The sequence below is a fragment of the Salmo salar genome, chromosome ssa25, assembly GCF_905237065.1.
Source record: "Salmo salar chromosome ssa25, Ssal_v3.1, whole genome shotgun sequence".
NCBI classification, from domain to species: domain Eukaryota; kingdom Metazoa; phylum Chordata; class Actinopteri; order Salmoniformes; family Salmonidae; genus Salmo; species Salmo salar.
The window spans coordinates 20,621,052-20,634,830 of record NC_059466.1 but is presented as its reverse complement, the minus strand read 5'-3'; the positions used below and the strand labels follow the sequence as shown (position 1 = coordinate 20,634,830).

Genomic DNA, 13,779 nt, shown 5'->3' with positions numbered 1-13,779 from the left:
CATTTGTTTTTCAACAGGACAATAACCCAACAAACCTCCAGGCTGTGTAAGGGCTATTTGACCAAGAAGGAGAGTGATGGAGTGCTGCATCAAATCAAATGTATTTATATAGCCCTTCTTACATTAGCTGATATCTCAAAGTGCTCTACAGAAACCCAGCCTAAAACCCCAAACAGCAAGCAATGCAGGTGTAGAAGCACGGTGGCTAGGAAAAACTCCCTAGAAAGGTCAAAACCTAGGAAGAAACCTAGAGAGGAACCAGGCTATGAGGGGTGGCCAGTCCTCTTCTGGCTGTGCCGGGTGGAGATTATAACAGCACATGGCCAAGATGTTCAAATGTTCATAAATGACCAGCATGGTCAAATAATAATAATCATAGTAGTTGTTGAGGGTGCAACAAGTCAGTAACACAAGAGTAAGTGTCAGTTGGCTTTTTCATAGCCAATCTTTGAGAGTATCTCTACCTCTCCTGCTGTCTCTAGAGAGTTGAAAACAGCATGTCTGGGACAGGTAGCACGTCCGGTGAACAGGTCAGGGTTCCAGCAGGTCTGGGACAGCGGGTCTGGGACAGGTAGCACGTCCAGTGAACAGGTCAGGGTTCCATAGCTGCAGGCAGAACAGTTGGAACTGGAGCAGCAGCACGGCCAGGTGAACTGGGGACAGCAAGGAGTCATCAAGCCAGGTAGTCCTGAGGCATGGTCCTAGGGCTCAGGTCCTCCGAGAGAGAGAAAGAGAGAATTAGAGAGAGCATATTTAAATTCACACAGGACACCGGAAAAGACAAAAGAAATACCCCAGGTGTGACAGACTGACCCTAACCCCCCGACACATAAACTACTGCAGCATAAATACTGGAGGCTGAGACAGATGACCTGGCCACCACAATCACCCGACCTCAACCCAATTGAAATGGTTTGGGATGAGTTAGACCACAGAGTGAAGGGAAAGCAGCCAACAAGTTCTCAGCATATGTGGGAACTCATTCAAGACTGTTGGAAAAGCATTCCTTATGAAGCTGGTTGAGAGAATGCCAAGAGTGTGCAAAGCTGTCATCAAGGCAAAGTGTGGCTACTTTGAAGAATCTCAAATATACAATATATTTTGATTTGTTTAACACTTTTTTTGGTTACTATATGATTCCATATGTGTTATTTCATAGTTTTGATTTCTTCACTATTATTCTACAATGTCGGAAATAGTCAAAATTAAGAAAAACCCTTGAATGAGTAGGTGTGTCCAAACTTCTGTAAGACACAAATAGCTAAATGAGAGAGCAGCTGTGGTGATTACCTCAAAGCGTTTATTCACCATTGGAAGACACGGGTGGGACTATAATAGCCTACAAAAGCCTATTCCTGCTTTTTTCCCGCAATCGATCAAGCACATTTGGTGTGTCATCATAGTGATCTCTGACTTGTGGTCAGACTCGCTCAGGTGGAACAAATTAAACTTGCGCCTTTTTTCAATGCTTATTTGAATGTCATTGGGAAAAGTTATTTTTTTCCGCAAACATCCTTTCTGAATTTAATTATCTAGTTTTTCAATAGTATCTGTAATCTGATTAGAATATTTTTGCTGGTAGCGTAATGGATTACAGTTACCGTTTTTTAAAAATTTGTTACTCCCCAACCCTATCTATATTCTATATTATATCTATAAAATAATATTTTTGGTACAAGGCAGGTTTAAAGTATCTGTCCAGTGAACATCTCACTTTTAAGAGTTCATATTCTGTTAACTCATTCCCAAATAATGTTGTTGACTCGTCCTATACTCATATTTGTGACCATTTATATTGCTATTTCCTCATAGACCTTGATGTCATCTCCCTGAGGAGGATGAGCTGGCCAATCAGCGGTCAACTTGCATGAACATCTTTAGTGACCGTTATACAGCCACACCATTCCAACACAGGAAAGATGATTTTTAACATAATTTATAATTTTCTTTTTAAGAAATACTATTTATAAAAATACTACTTTTTTAAAGAAATAATATAACTACTATTTCATATTGTTAGTAATTATAGGTAATATTTCATAGATATCTGGAATCACTGGGCAGTTACTTTTGCTAACCAGTCATGCAGGTCAGGACCCTACCATGAAAGGCCAGTGACCTTCCACCTGCATGTTGTCTTTGTCCTTTTGTTTCATAAGAATTGCGCCACATGCATATGCGGCAAGTGATTGTTCACATCAAACCCATACTGAAACAGCATTTAATGAGCAATATTTATTCAGCTAATTGCACATGGGGAAACACATGGTTGTTTTTTTGTTGCCGATGTTCGTTTGAAGCCTGATTCCCCCCCCCTTCAACACCTTCTCTACCGTTCTATAAGGGGCTGAATGTACCCCCAGGTTCCTCTCAAAGTTTGCTTGACCCCGGTCTTTCAGCCTGTGTGGATTCACAGGGTCCTCAGAGGAGACGGCTTTGTAGGGACGAGGAAGAGAGGAGGACTGGAGTATCCAGAGGGACAACCAGGGAGAGCAGGTTGAGAAAAGAGAGATGCTTTGGGGTTGGGTGGGAATCTGTAGGTGGAAAGGGGTGTTAGGGGAAGAGGTGGGCGTTCACATCAAAAGATGGGCAGCGCACCCCCCACCCTTCCCATACACACAAGCACTCTCACTCTCTCTCACACATGATTTTCTCCCTCACACACAAGTGTTCGTCTGCCTGAATGAGACACATCAAAGCAGAGGCCTCTTGTCTTTGCTCCCTGTGCATGCACACACCACACACACACACACACACACACACACACACACACACACACACACACACACACACACACACACACACACACACACACACACTGGTCAATGTCCCCTCAGTGGTGCGGTGGTGTAAAACGTCGGACAGTTGAAACCGTGGCTGAGTAGGAGCCCCTCTCTGGGGACGACAGAGCAGAATGACCCTCTCTAGCTGTGGGACTGGGACCTGAGGGGCCACAGTTTCATCATAGCAGCAGGTAGACCTGGGGTGCCTCAGTATTACAACAGTGGATTTCTCTCACGTTCCATCTCCTCCCATCACCTCTCCTCCCCTCAATGTCAGCCATTTTGAGGCGACACTGGAGGTTTTGGGGAATCCCTACAGTGGCCTCTCAAGTGGGAGCTTGAGATGGTGGGTCTAGTGGGCATAGACAATCCTAGAGGGCATGTTGTTCCCATGAGCACCACTGCTCTGTCCCTCTGCCCTCTGCACTCTACACTAGAAGGCTACTAGAATGTACCTAGCTGTGTTAGGGAGCTGTGGCTTTAGGGAGGACATAACCATGAAGTAAGATCCCGTGTGGCTCAGTTGGTAGAGCATGGCCCTTGCAACACCAGGGTTGTTGGTTCGATTCCCATGGGGGACTGGTATGAAAAGTATTAATGTATGCACTCATTACTGTAAGTTGCTATGGATAAGAGCGTCTGCTATATGATTAAACTGTAAAAATGTAGATCAATATGCGTTTGTTTTTTGTGTGAGGGTTTTTCTTGTTGTTGTTTTTTTACTGACAGTGACAGCAGACCCAGAGGCCGTTCCAGCTGTGGTTTGCTAGTGGCCAGCTCCTTCCCAGCAGTTACACTGCGTTTGGTCGCTGGCACTGACCATCCTCTCCTCTCTGCTGGACATTGCCCATGGAGGCCCTAACATCCATCACACACTCACTAAAATAAGCCACATCATCCACATCATTAGTATAGGATCTGTATTGCCAAGGCACCATCCAACACAACAAGTTACCGTCCAGATTTAAACATGCTGGATCCTATTTCAGAGAATCTAACCTATACAGAAGCCAAGGTGTAGTTCTGGAAACGACAATGTTAGTGAATGCTATCAATAATTTCCGAGAACACTTGGAGGAACCCTTTTCAGAAAACCCCAATGGCTAAATCCAGCCCTAGTGAGTTGAGTTGATGGGCATCAGAGCAGCAGCAGGCTGGTTTGTTTTCTGGGGGAGTGGATGGGATGTGTGTATTTATGGAGCGGAGTGGTTAGTGTGGGTTTGTGCTGCGCTCCTACACTGATTACAGGGCAGCCCCGACACACGACACCCCGTCGCATGGTCTGTGGTACACGCCACACTGCAGCCTCCTGTGTGTGTGTGTGTGTGTGTGTGTGTGTGTGTGTGTGTGTGTGTGTGTGTGTGTGTGTGTGTAAGCTCAAGGATGGATGGTAAAGAGGGAACTAGAGTTGAGGGGGGAAGACACCAAATCTCTTTTTATAGCTTGGGGTCCCTGCCGCAAAAACCTCAAGTTGACATTAGCTCCAGTGTGCCTGATTGGTGCGTGGCTAACTCCTTACCTCAGCCAGTGGCAGTGCAGCCCCTGTGTTTATGCCATATTGCCTTGGGTTTAGGAAGGCATAAGGAGGAGATGGGCTCTCTCTCCAAGAGAAACGGGCACACCACATCGGTCCCTGCTTAGTCATTTATCTGACTCATTGGGGCCTCTTACATTGCTTTGGGTTGTGTTCTCCAACGGCTTTCCCTCTGACTGAATCATAGTAGAAACTAATGGGCCTCAAAGTTTGTCCCCAGAGTGTGAGGTAATTAAGATTTTGGCTGGAGAGGCTATTGGGTTAATGTAGTGTTTGCGATCTGTGAGGTTTTTACATTGGTGTCCCTTATGTACACAGTGTTGAATGTTAAACCGATTACTCCCAAATTGATTTTACACCTGGACTAAAAAGCATGCTCATTGAAGAATCTCCATTACAAGTGCTCGGCCTAATGTCTGTCCAGAAAAGGGCTTGAGCCGCCGGCCCGATATGTTTTTATTTGAGACACATTACCCTTTGGTTTCTCTCTGTAGTCATAGACTGGCTCTAGTGCTCTATCAGGTACTTCAACAACAACATCCCATAGAAAGCCTCCACAGATAAAGCAGACGAAATCAGAGACTTGTATTATGTTCATTCTAAGTCTCTCAGGTCCTGATCTGCTGCTCTGATAGCTGGCGTCGGTGTCCGGCTATGGAGAAGTGTTTTCCTCTCTGTCTTTTCCTCTCCTCTGTCTCTTTTCTTTCTTTCTCTCTATCCACGTCTGATCTCTTGCCTCTGTGAAGTAAAGAGGAAGGCACCACGCTCCATCGAAAAAGAGCAAGAGCGTGCAAGTCTTTATCCATCTGAGGTCCTTCCCCCTCTCCCTCCATTGCCTTCTCCCACTTCCCTTGTTCCTTTCTTCCTCCGTGGTGCTCCCGGCCCTACCAGATCATCCTGGGGATAAGGGATACCTGCCGTAGCCCCGTTCACCTGTCTAGGTTCCAATCGTCGACCGTGGCGAGGGACCCGAGTATTTGGGGGAATGCAGACAGGAACAATAAAAGAGGGTTTTCAGAGGATAGCAACACTACTATTCAATATATCCGGCGCCGACAGAGATGGCCGCCTCGCTTCGCGTTCCTAGGAAACTATGCAGTATTTAGTTTTTTTATGTGTTATTTCTTACATTGGTACCCCAGCTAATCTTAGGTTTTATTACATATAGTCGGGAGGAACTATTGGATATAAGAGCAACGTCAACTCACCAACATTACGACCAGGAATACGACTTTCCCGAAGCGGATCCTCTGTTTTGCCCACCACCCAGGAAAATGGATCGGATCCCAGCCGGCAAACCAAAACAACGACGCCGTAAAAGGGGCAGACGGAACGGTCTTCTGGTCAGGCTCCGGAGACGGGCACATCGCGCACTGCTCCCGAGCATACTACTCACCAATGTCCAGTCTCTTGACAACAAGGTAGACGAAATCCAAGCAAGGGTAGCATTCCAGAGAGACATCCGAGACTGTAACGTTCTTTGCTTCACGGAAACATGGCTCACTCGAGACATGCTATCGGAGTCGGTACAGCCACCTGGTTTCTTCACGCATCGCGCCGACAGAAACAAGCATCTCTCTGGTAAGAAGAAGGGCGGGGGTGTATGCCTTATGATTAACGAGACATGGTGTGATCATAACAACATACAGGAACTCAAGTCCTTCTGTTCACCTGACTTAGAATTCCTCACAATCAAATGTCGACCGCATTATCTACCAAGAGAATTCTCTTCGATTATATCACAGCCGCGTATATTCCCCCCCCAAGCAGACACATCGATGGCCCTGAACGAACTTCATTTGACTCTATGTAAAATGGAAACCACATATCCCGAGGCTGCATTCATAGTAGCTGGGGATTTTAACAAGGCTAATCTGAAAACAAGACTCCCTAAATTCTATCAGCATATCGATTGTGCAACCAGGGCTGGTAAAACCCTGGATCATTGTTATTCTAACTTCCGTGACGCATATAAGGCCCTCCCCCACCCTCCTTTCGGAAAAGTTGACCACGACTCCAATTTGTTGCTTCCAGCCTTCAGACAGAAACTGAAACAGGAAGCTCCCGCGCTCAGGTCTGTTCAATGCTGGTCCGACCAATCTGATTCCATGCTTCAAGATTGCTTCGATCACGTGGACTGGGATATGTTCCGCATTGCGTCAAACAACAACATTGACGAATACGCTGATTCGGTGAGCGAGTTAATTAGCAAGTGCATCGGCGATGTCGTACCCACAGCAACTATTAAAACATTCCCAAACCAGAAACCGTGGATTGATGGCAGCATTTGCGTGAAACTGAAAGCACGAACCACTGCTTTTAATCAGGGCAAGGTGACCGGAAACATGACCGAATACAAACAGTGTAGCTATTCCCTCCGCAAGGCAATCAAACAAGCTAAGCGTCAGTATAGAGACAAAGTAGAGTCGCAATTCAACGGCTCAGACACGAGAGGTATGTGGCAGGGTCTACAGTCAATCACGGATTACAAAAAGAAAACCAGACCCGTCGTGGACCAGGATGTCTTGCTCCCAGACAGACTAAACAACTTCTTTGCTCGCTTTGAGGACAATACAGTGCCACTGACGGGGCCCGCTACCAAAACCTGCGTACTCTCCTTCACTGCAGCCAACGTGAGTAAAACATTTAAATGTGTTAACCCTCGCAAGGCTGCAGGCCCAGACGGCATCCCCAGCCGCGTCCTCAGAGCATGCGCAGACCAGCTGGCTGGTGTGTTTACGGACATATTCAATCAATCCTTATCCCAGTCTGCTGTTCCCACATGCTTCAAGAGGACCATCATTGTTCCTGTTCCCAAGAAAGCTAAGGTAACTGAGCTAAATGACTACCACCCCGTTGCACTCACTTCCGTCATCATGAAGTGCTTTGAGAGACTAGTCATGGACCGTATCACCTCCACCCTACCTGACACCCTAGACCCACTCCAACTTGCTTACCGCCCCAATAGGTCCACAGACGACGCAATCGCAACCACACTGCACACTGCCCTAACCCATCTGGACAAGAGGATTACCTATGTAAGAATGCTGTTCATCGATTACAGCTCAGCATTTAACACCATAGTACCCTCCAAACTCGTCATCAAGCTCGAGACCCTGGGTCTCGACCCCGCCCTGTGCAACTGGGTACTGGACTTCCTGACGGGCCTCCTCCATGTGGTGAGGGTAGGTAACAACATCTCCACCCCGCTGATCCTCAACACTGGGTCCCCACAAGGGTGCGTTCTGAGCCCTCTCCTGTACTCCCTGTTCACCCACGACTGCGTGGCCATGCACGCCTCCAACTCAATCATCAAGTTTGGAGACGACACTACAGTGGTAGGCTTGATTACCAACAACGACGAGACGGCCTACAGGGAGGAAGTGAGGGCCCTCGGAGTGTGGTATCAGGAAAATAACCTCACACTCAACGTCAACAAAACAAAGGAGATGATCGTGGACTTCAGGAAACAGTAGAGGGAGCACCCCCCCCATCCACATCGACGGGACAGTAGTGGAGAGGGTAGTAAGTTTTAAGTTCCTCGGCGTACACATCACGGACAAACTGAATTGCTCCACCCACACAGACAGCGTGGTGAAGAAGGCGCAGCAGCGCCTCTTCAACCTCAGGAGGCTGAAGAAATTCGGCTTGTCACCAAGAGCACTTACAAACTTTTGCAGATGCACAATCAAGAGCATACTGTCGGGCTATATCACCGCCTGGTACGGCAACTGCTCCGCCCACAACCGTAAGGTTCTCCAGAGGGTAGTGAGGTCTGCACAACGCATTACCGGGGGCAAACTACCTGCCCTCCAGGACACCTACACCACCCGATGTCACAGGAAGGCCATAAAGATCATCAAGGACAACAACCACCCGAGCCACTGCCTGTTCACCCCGCTATCATCCAGAAGGCGAAGTCAGTACAGGTGCATCAAATCCGGGACTGAGAGACTGAAAAACAGCTATCTCAAGGCCATCAGACTGTTAAACAGTCATCACTAACATTGAGTGGCTGCTGCCAACATACTGACTCAACTCCAGCCACTTTAATAATGTAAAAATGGATGTAAAAAATGTATCACTAGCCACTTTAAACAATGCCACTTCATATAATGTTTACATACCCTACATTACTCATCTCATATGTATATACTGTACTCTATACCATCTACTGCATCTTGCCATCTTGATGTAATACATGTATCACTAGCCACTTTAAACAATGCCACTTTTATATGTTTACATACCCTACATTACTCATCTCATATGTGTATATACTGTACTCGATACCATCTACAGCATCTTGCCTATTCCGTTCTGTGCCATCACTCATTAATATATTTTTATGTATATATTCTTCATTCCTTTACACTTGTGTGTATAAGGTAATTGTTGTGAATTGTTAGGTTAGATTACTCGTTGGTTATTACTGCATTGTCGGAACTAGAAGCACAAGCATTTCACTACACTAGCATTAACATCTGCTAACCATGTGTATGTGTGACAAATAAAATGTGATTTGATGTACTAAACAACCTCAATAGAAGCCTAGGATCTCTCTCTTTAGTGTTCATTAGACAGCAGAGCATTGAAGTCCCTTCTTGTTGTGACTGCAGGTAGGAGTGGGGAAACCTATTGATCTCTGCCTCAGTCTCAACTGTGTTTGAGGGATTTACTGAACAGGTGATGTGGCTGCAGTTTAATGGTTCTCGTAGTTCTAGATGTTTGTTTGCTTGGTTGGACGTGGTTAGTGTGGCAATTAAGAGGTGCCATAAACTGCTACATATTAACACTGTGTTTAAGAGCCCAGACTGACTGGGTCTCTCCTCTCTAATCATTAGCTGTAGCAAATGGGATTTTCAATCTCCTGACAACAGCTTCTATCTGTGACCTGAATATAAGCTGTCTTTAGTGTCTTACCCAACAGGTCACTTCTAATAAATGAGGGACTTTATTGCTCAACTTTGAGCTCCAGATACAGAGAGCATTTTGTGCTTTAGTTCAGCTGTAGACACACACACCGACACTCCCTCCCTCAAAACACACACACACACACACACACACACACACACACACACACACACACACACACACACACACACACACACACACACACTCCCTTATCCAGTATCTCCTCTCTATCTCTGTGCAGGGTGTCAGAAGCCAGTAGGGTTGTCGCGGGGAAAGGCCAAGGTGTGTTGCTACAGTGGCTGGTACTACTGCCAGAGCTGTCATCAAGACAACCTGTTCCTCATCCCTGCCCGCCTGCTGCACAACTGGGACACCAACAGACACAAGGTGAGAATCAATGGTGATAAAAGCACACATTTCAGAATTATGTTCAGCTTGTTGAGATACACTCTAAAATACACTTGGGAACGTTCCCTAGTTACACACATGCGTATCTTAAATTGGGTCGTCCCATTGACTTCGGTTTGGGTGCCACCATACAGTATAGAGAATGCTGCCAGGTTACATTTTCCCTCCAAACTACCCCATGTGGTCCCACAACTCAAACACACATACATACATACATACATACATACATACATACATACATACATACATACGCACACACATACATACGCACACACATACATACATACATACATACGCACACACACATATATACACACACACACATACATACACATATGTATGTATGTATACACAGTCACAAACCCACATCCCTATGCGTTCTCCACCCTCCCATCCCTCCCTTGTGTGTCCTGTCCTGTCCAGGTGTCCAAGCAGGCCAAGGAGTTCCTGGAGTTTGTGTATGAGGAACCCCTGCTGGACGTGCAGCAGCTGAACCCGTGTCTGTATGAACACTGTGAGGGCCTGGCTGCAGTACTGCGCCTGAGACAGCAGCTCCAGTCCCTTAGAGCATACCTGTTCAGCTGCCGCGCTGCTGTGGCCGAGGACCTCCGTAGAAGGTGAGAGGGGGGCAATTTCCAAACGGTAGTAGACCCAGTTCCTCCTCAGAGCATACCTATTCAGCTGCTGCCCTGCTATGGCCGAGGGGGGCTTTGAAGGCGAGGGGCATGGGGAGAGGGGAGGAGTTAAAGAATGATTAATCAAGGCCTTGATTGTTCATTGAGTCAGGTGTATGAGCACTGAACTGAAACTCCAAGACCATCTTTAGTGACTACAGATATAAAGAGTTGTGAATGGGCAAGATGTTGGGGGGCCAAGACAGTGAAGGGTGATGTGACGGAGTAGGAGAGAGAATAGTGTGTAATGAGACTGCAAGCATCAAAGTATGATTTCATAAAACACAGGAATATAGTGAAGAAGTTTGGAATGGTAATTGTATGTCTGATGTCCATTGAAGACCCTTTGTTGACTTGATTCTTAGCCCATGTTGAGTATGACTGTCTGTAGACCTTAAGGCCCCTACATGCTCTCTCTGTATGATGGGAATGAGGGGATTGTGTTTATGTGAGGGGGTCCAGACTAAAAGGCCTGTCTCTGTGGTGATGGATGCTCACTGCCCTGGATGGGGTCACTCCCATGGACCACAGACACTCTTCGTACCCCCTCCCCACACTATGCTCTTGTACTCGCACTTTGTGAAGTACACTCAACACATCTCTAAAGAATTGGTTAGTAAGCTTCTCATTTTGTACAGGTTAGTCACGTTGTTTTTAAAGACAGTCCTGGTCTATATACTTGTGTCTAAAACGTGTCCTTTATGTACTTTTGAGAGTCTGACTGGCAGGTTTATGTCCTCTGTTGGTGTAGACCGCAGACATCCCAGGTTCCCAGGTTCACCTGTCTTTTTGATGTCGGTCTCTCTGCTGTGCTGAGGTCTGTTTGAAGTAACCTACTGACAGAAACCAACAGAGAGGGTGGGGCTCTGAGACCCTCCTACTTCTCCACACCCACCCTGGGCCCACAGAGCTATCCCATCTGGCTGTCGGAAAGAGGGTGTAACTTCATCTAGCTGTGATGTTTACGGCAGTGGTGGCGACCCCGGAACGATGCTCGCTCACCGGGGCCCATGTTTACCGCTACACCATTAGCCCACAGAGGCTAATGCCCCACACTTCAAAACACTACAGGATTAATGAGGCCGGAGGCGCTAAAACCTTCCCCCGGCCATCCATCGGCCTTCCATAGGCCTACCATGGCCCTGGACAGGGCTAAAGGGCTAGGAAGCTCGGAGGAAGCCTGCCCTGTGTTTATACTCAACCTCTGGGAGAGGGGAGAGAGCTGTCACGGCCCACACTGCCTGCGCTGATCTAACGCACACCTCTGAACCCCACGGGTACCCCACATACACAGAAACGCTGTAGACGCTCAGACACACAGAAACGCTGCACATGTGTGGATAGTCTGCACACATACATATGAACCCACAAGCATGCACCATACTGTTTACAGACATCGTTCATAGTTCACGCTAAGTGTACAATACTTTATCTCCTATTCACATACGCCGAAGTCAGAACCTCCATTAAACAGTGAACCTGTTGTAATCAATATATAATAGTTGTAGTCTTATCAAACCACACACTGACAGAGGGGTCAAATACTTATTTCCCTCATTAAAATGCAAATCAATTTATAACATTTTTTACATGCGTTTTTCTGGATGTTTTGTTGTTATTCTGTCTCTCACTGTTCAAATAAACCTACCATTAAAATTATAGACTGATCATTTCTTTGTCAGTGGGCAAACGTACAAAATCAGCAGGGGATCAAATACTTTTTTCCCTCACTGTATACATGTGATATGAGTAATGTAAGATATGTAAACATTATTAAAGTGGCATTGTTTAAAGTGACTAGTGATCCATTTATTAAAGTGGCCAGTGATTGGGTCTCAATGTAGGCAGCAGCCTCTCTGAGTTAGTGATTGCTGTATAGCAGTCTGATGGCCTTGAGATAGAAGCTGTTTTTCAGTCTCTCGGTCCCAGCTTTGATTCACCTGTACTGACCTCGCCTTCTGGATGGTAGCGGTGTGAACAGGCAGTGGCTCGGGCAGTTGTTGTCCTTGATGATCTTTTTGGCCTTCCTGTGACATCGGGTGCTGTAGGTGTCATGGAGGGCAGGTAGTTTGTCCCCGGTGATGCGTAGTGCAGACCGCACCACCCTCTGGAGAGCCTTGCCGTTACCAGGCTGTGATACAGCCCGACAGGATGCTCTCGATTGTGCATCTGTAAAGGTTTGTCAGGGTTTTGGGTGACAAGCCAAATTTCTTCAGCCTCCTGAGGTTAAAGAGGCGCAGGTGGGCCTTCTTTACCACGCTGTCTGTGTGGGTGGACCACACTCCGAGTGCCCTCACCTCCCTGTAGACTGTCTCTTCGTTGTTGGTATTCAAGCCCGCTACTGTTGTGTCATCTGCAAACTTGATGATTGAGTTGGAGGTGTGCATGGCCACGCAGTCGTGGGTGAACAGGGAGTTCAGGAGGGGGCTGAGCACGCACCCTTGTGGGGCCCCAGTGTTGAGGGTCAGCGAAGTGGAGATGTTGTTTCCTACCTTCACCACCTGGGGGCGGCCCGTCAAAGTTCAGGACCCAATTGCACAGGGCGGGGTGGAGACCCAGGGCCTCCAGCTTGATGATGAGCTTGGAAGGTACTATGGTGTTGAATGCTGAGCTGTAGTCAATGATTACATAGGTATTCCTTTTGTCCAGATTGTGCAGTGTGATGGCGATTGCATCGTCTGTGGACATGTTGGGGCGGTATGCAAACTGAAGTGGGTCTAGGGTGGTCGGTAAGGTGGAGGTGATATGATCCTTAACTAGCCTCTCAAAGCACTTCAGGATGACAGAAGTGAGTGCTACGGGGCGGTAGTCATTGAGTTCAGTTATCTTTGCCTTCTTGGGTACAGGAACAATGGTAGCCATCTTGAAGCATGTGGGGACAACAGACTGGGATTAGGGAGCGATTGAATATGTCCGTAAACACACCAGCCAGCTGGTCTGCGCATGCTCTGAGGATGCGGCTAGGGATGCAATCTGGGCCAGCAGTTTGTCTGGAAGCATGACGTCGGTGTCTGTGACGTGGCTGATTTTCTTTTTGTAGTCTGTGATTTCCTGTAGACCCTGCCATATACGTCTCGTGTCTGAGCCGTTGAATTGCGACTCCACCTTGTCCCTATACCGGCATTTCGATTGTTTGATTGCCTTGCGGAGGGAAACACTTGTTTATATTCATCCATATTCCCGGACCTCTTTCCATGGTTAAATGCGGTGGTTTGCGTTTTCAGTTTTGCGCGAATTCCGCCGTCCATCCACGGTTTCTGGTTAGGGTAGGTTTTAATAGTCACAGTGGGTACAACATCTCCAATGCACTTCTTTATAAACTCACTAACCGAGTCAGCGTATAGGTCGATGTTGTTCTCTGAGTCTGACCGGAACATATTCCAGTCCGCGTGATCAATACAATCTTGAAGCATGGCTTCCGATTGGTCAGACCAGCGTTGAATGGTTCTCATCACTGGTACATCCT

General features: G+C 47.0%; 1 protein-coding gene across 3 annotated transcripts in view; it reads left to right on the top strand.

The window, feature by feature from the left end:
• Nucleotides 1–13,779, top strand: part of plekhm3 (pleckstrin homology domain containing, family M, member 3) — a 55,541-nt gene that overhangs the window by 23,514 nt on the left and 18,248 nt on the right. For 2 of the 3 annotated variants that reach the window (XM_014173514.2, XM_045707406.1), the window contains exons 5-6: nucleotides 9,473–9,618; nucleotides 10,063–10,256. In XM_014173514.2, coding sequence (XP_014028989.1) covers nucleotides 9,473–9,618; nucleotides 10,063–10,256 — 340 coding nt within the window. Of the gene's footprint in view, nucleotides 1–9,472; nucleotides 9,619–10,062; nucleotides 10,257–11,064; nucleotides 11,966–13,779 lie in introns of those variants that run through there. The other variant, XM_014173517.2, reaches the window with a different exon arrangement.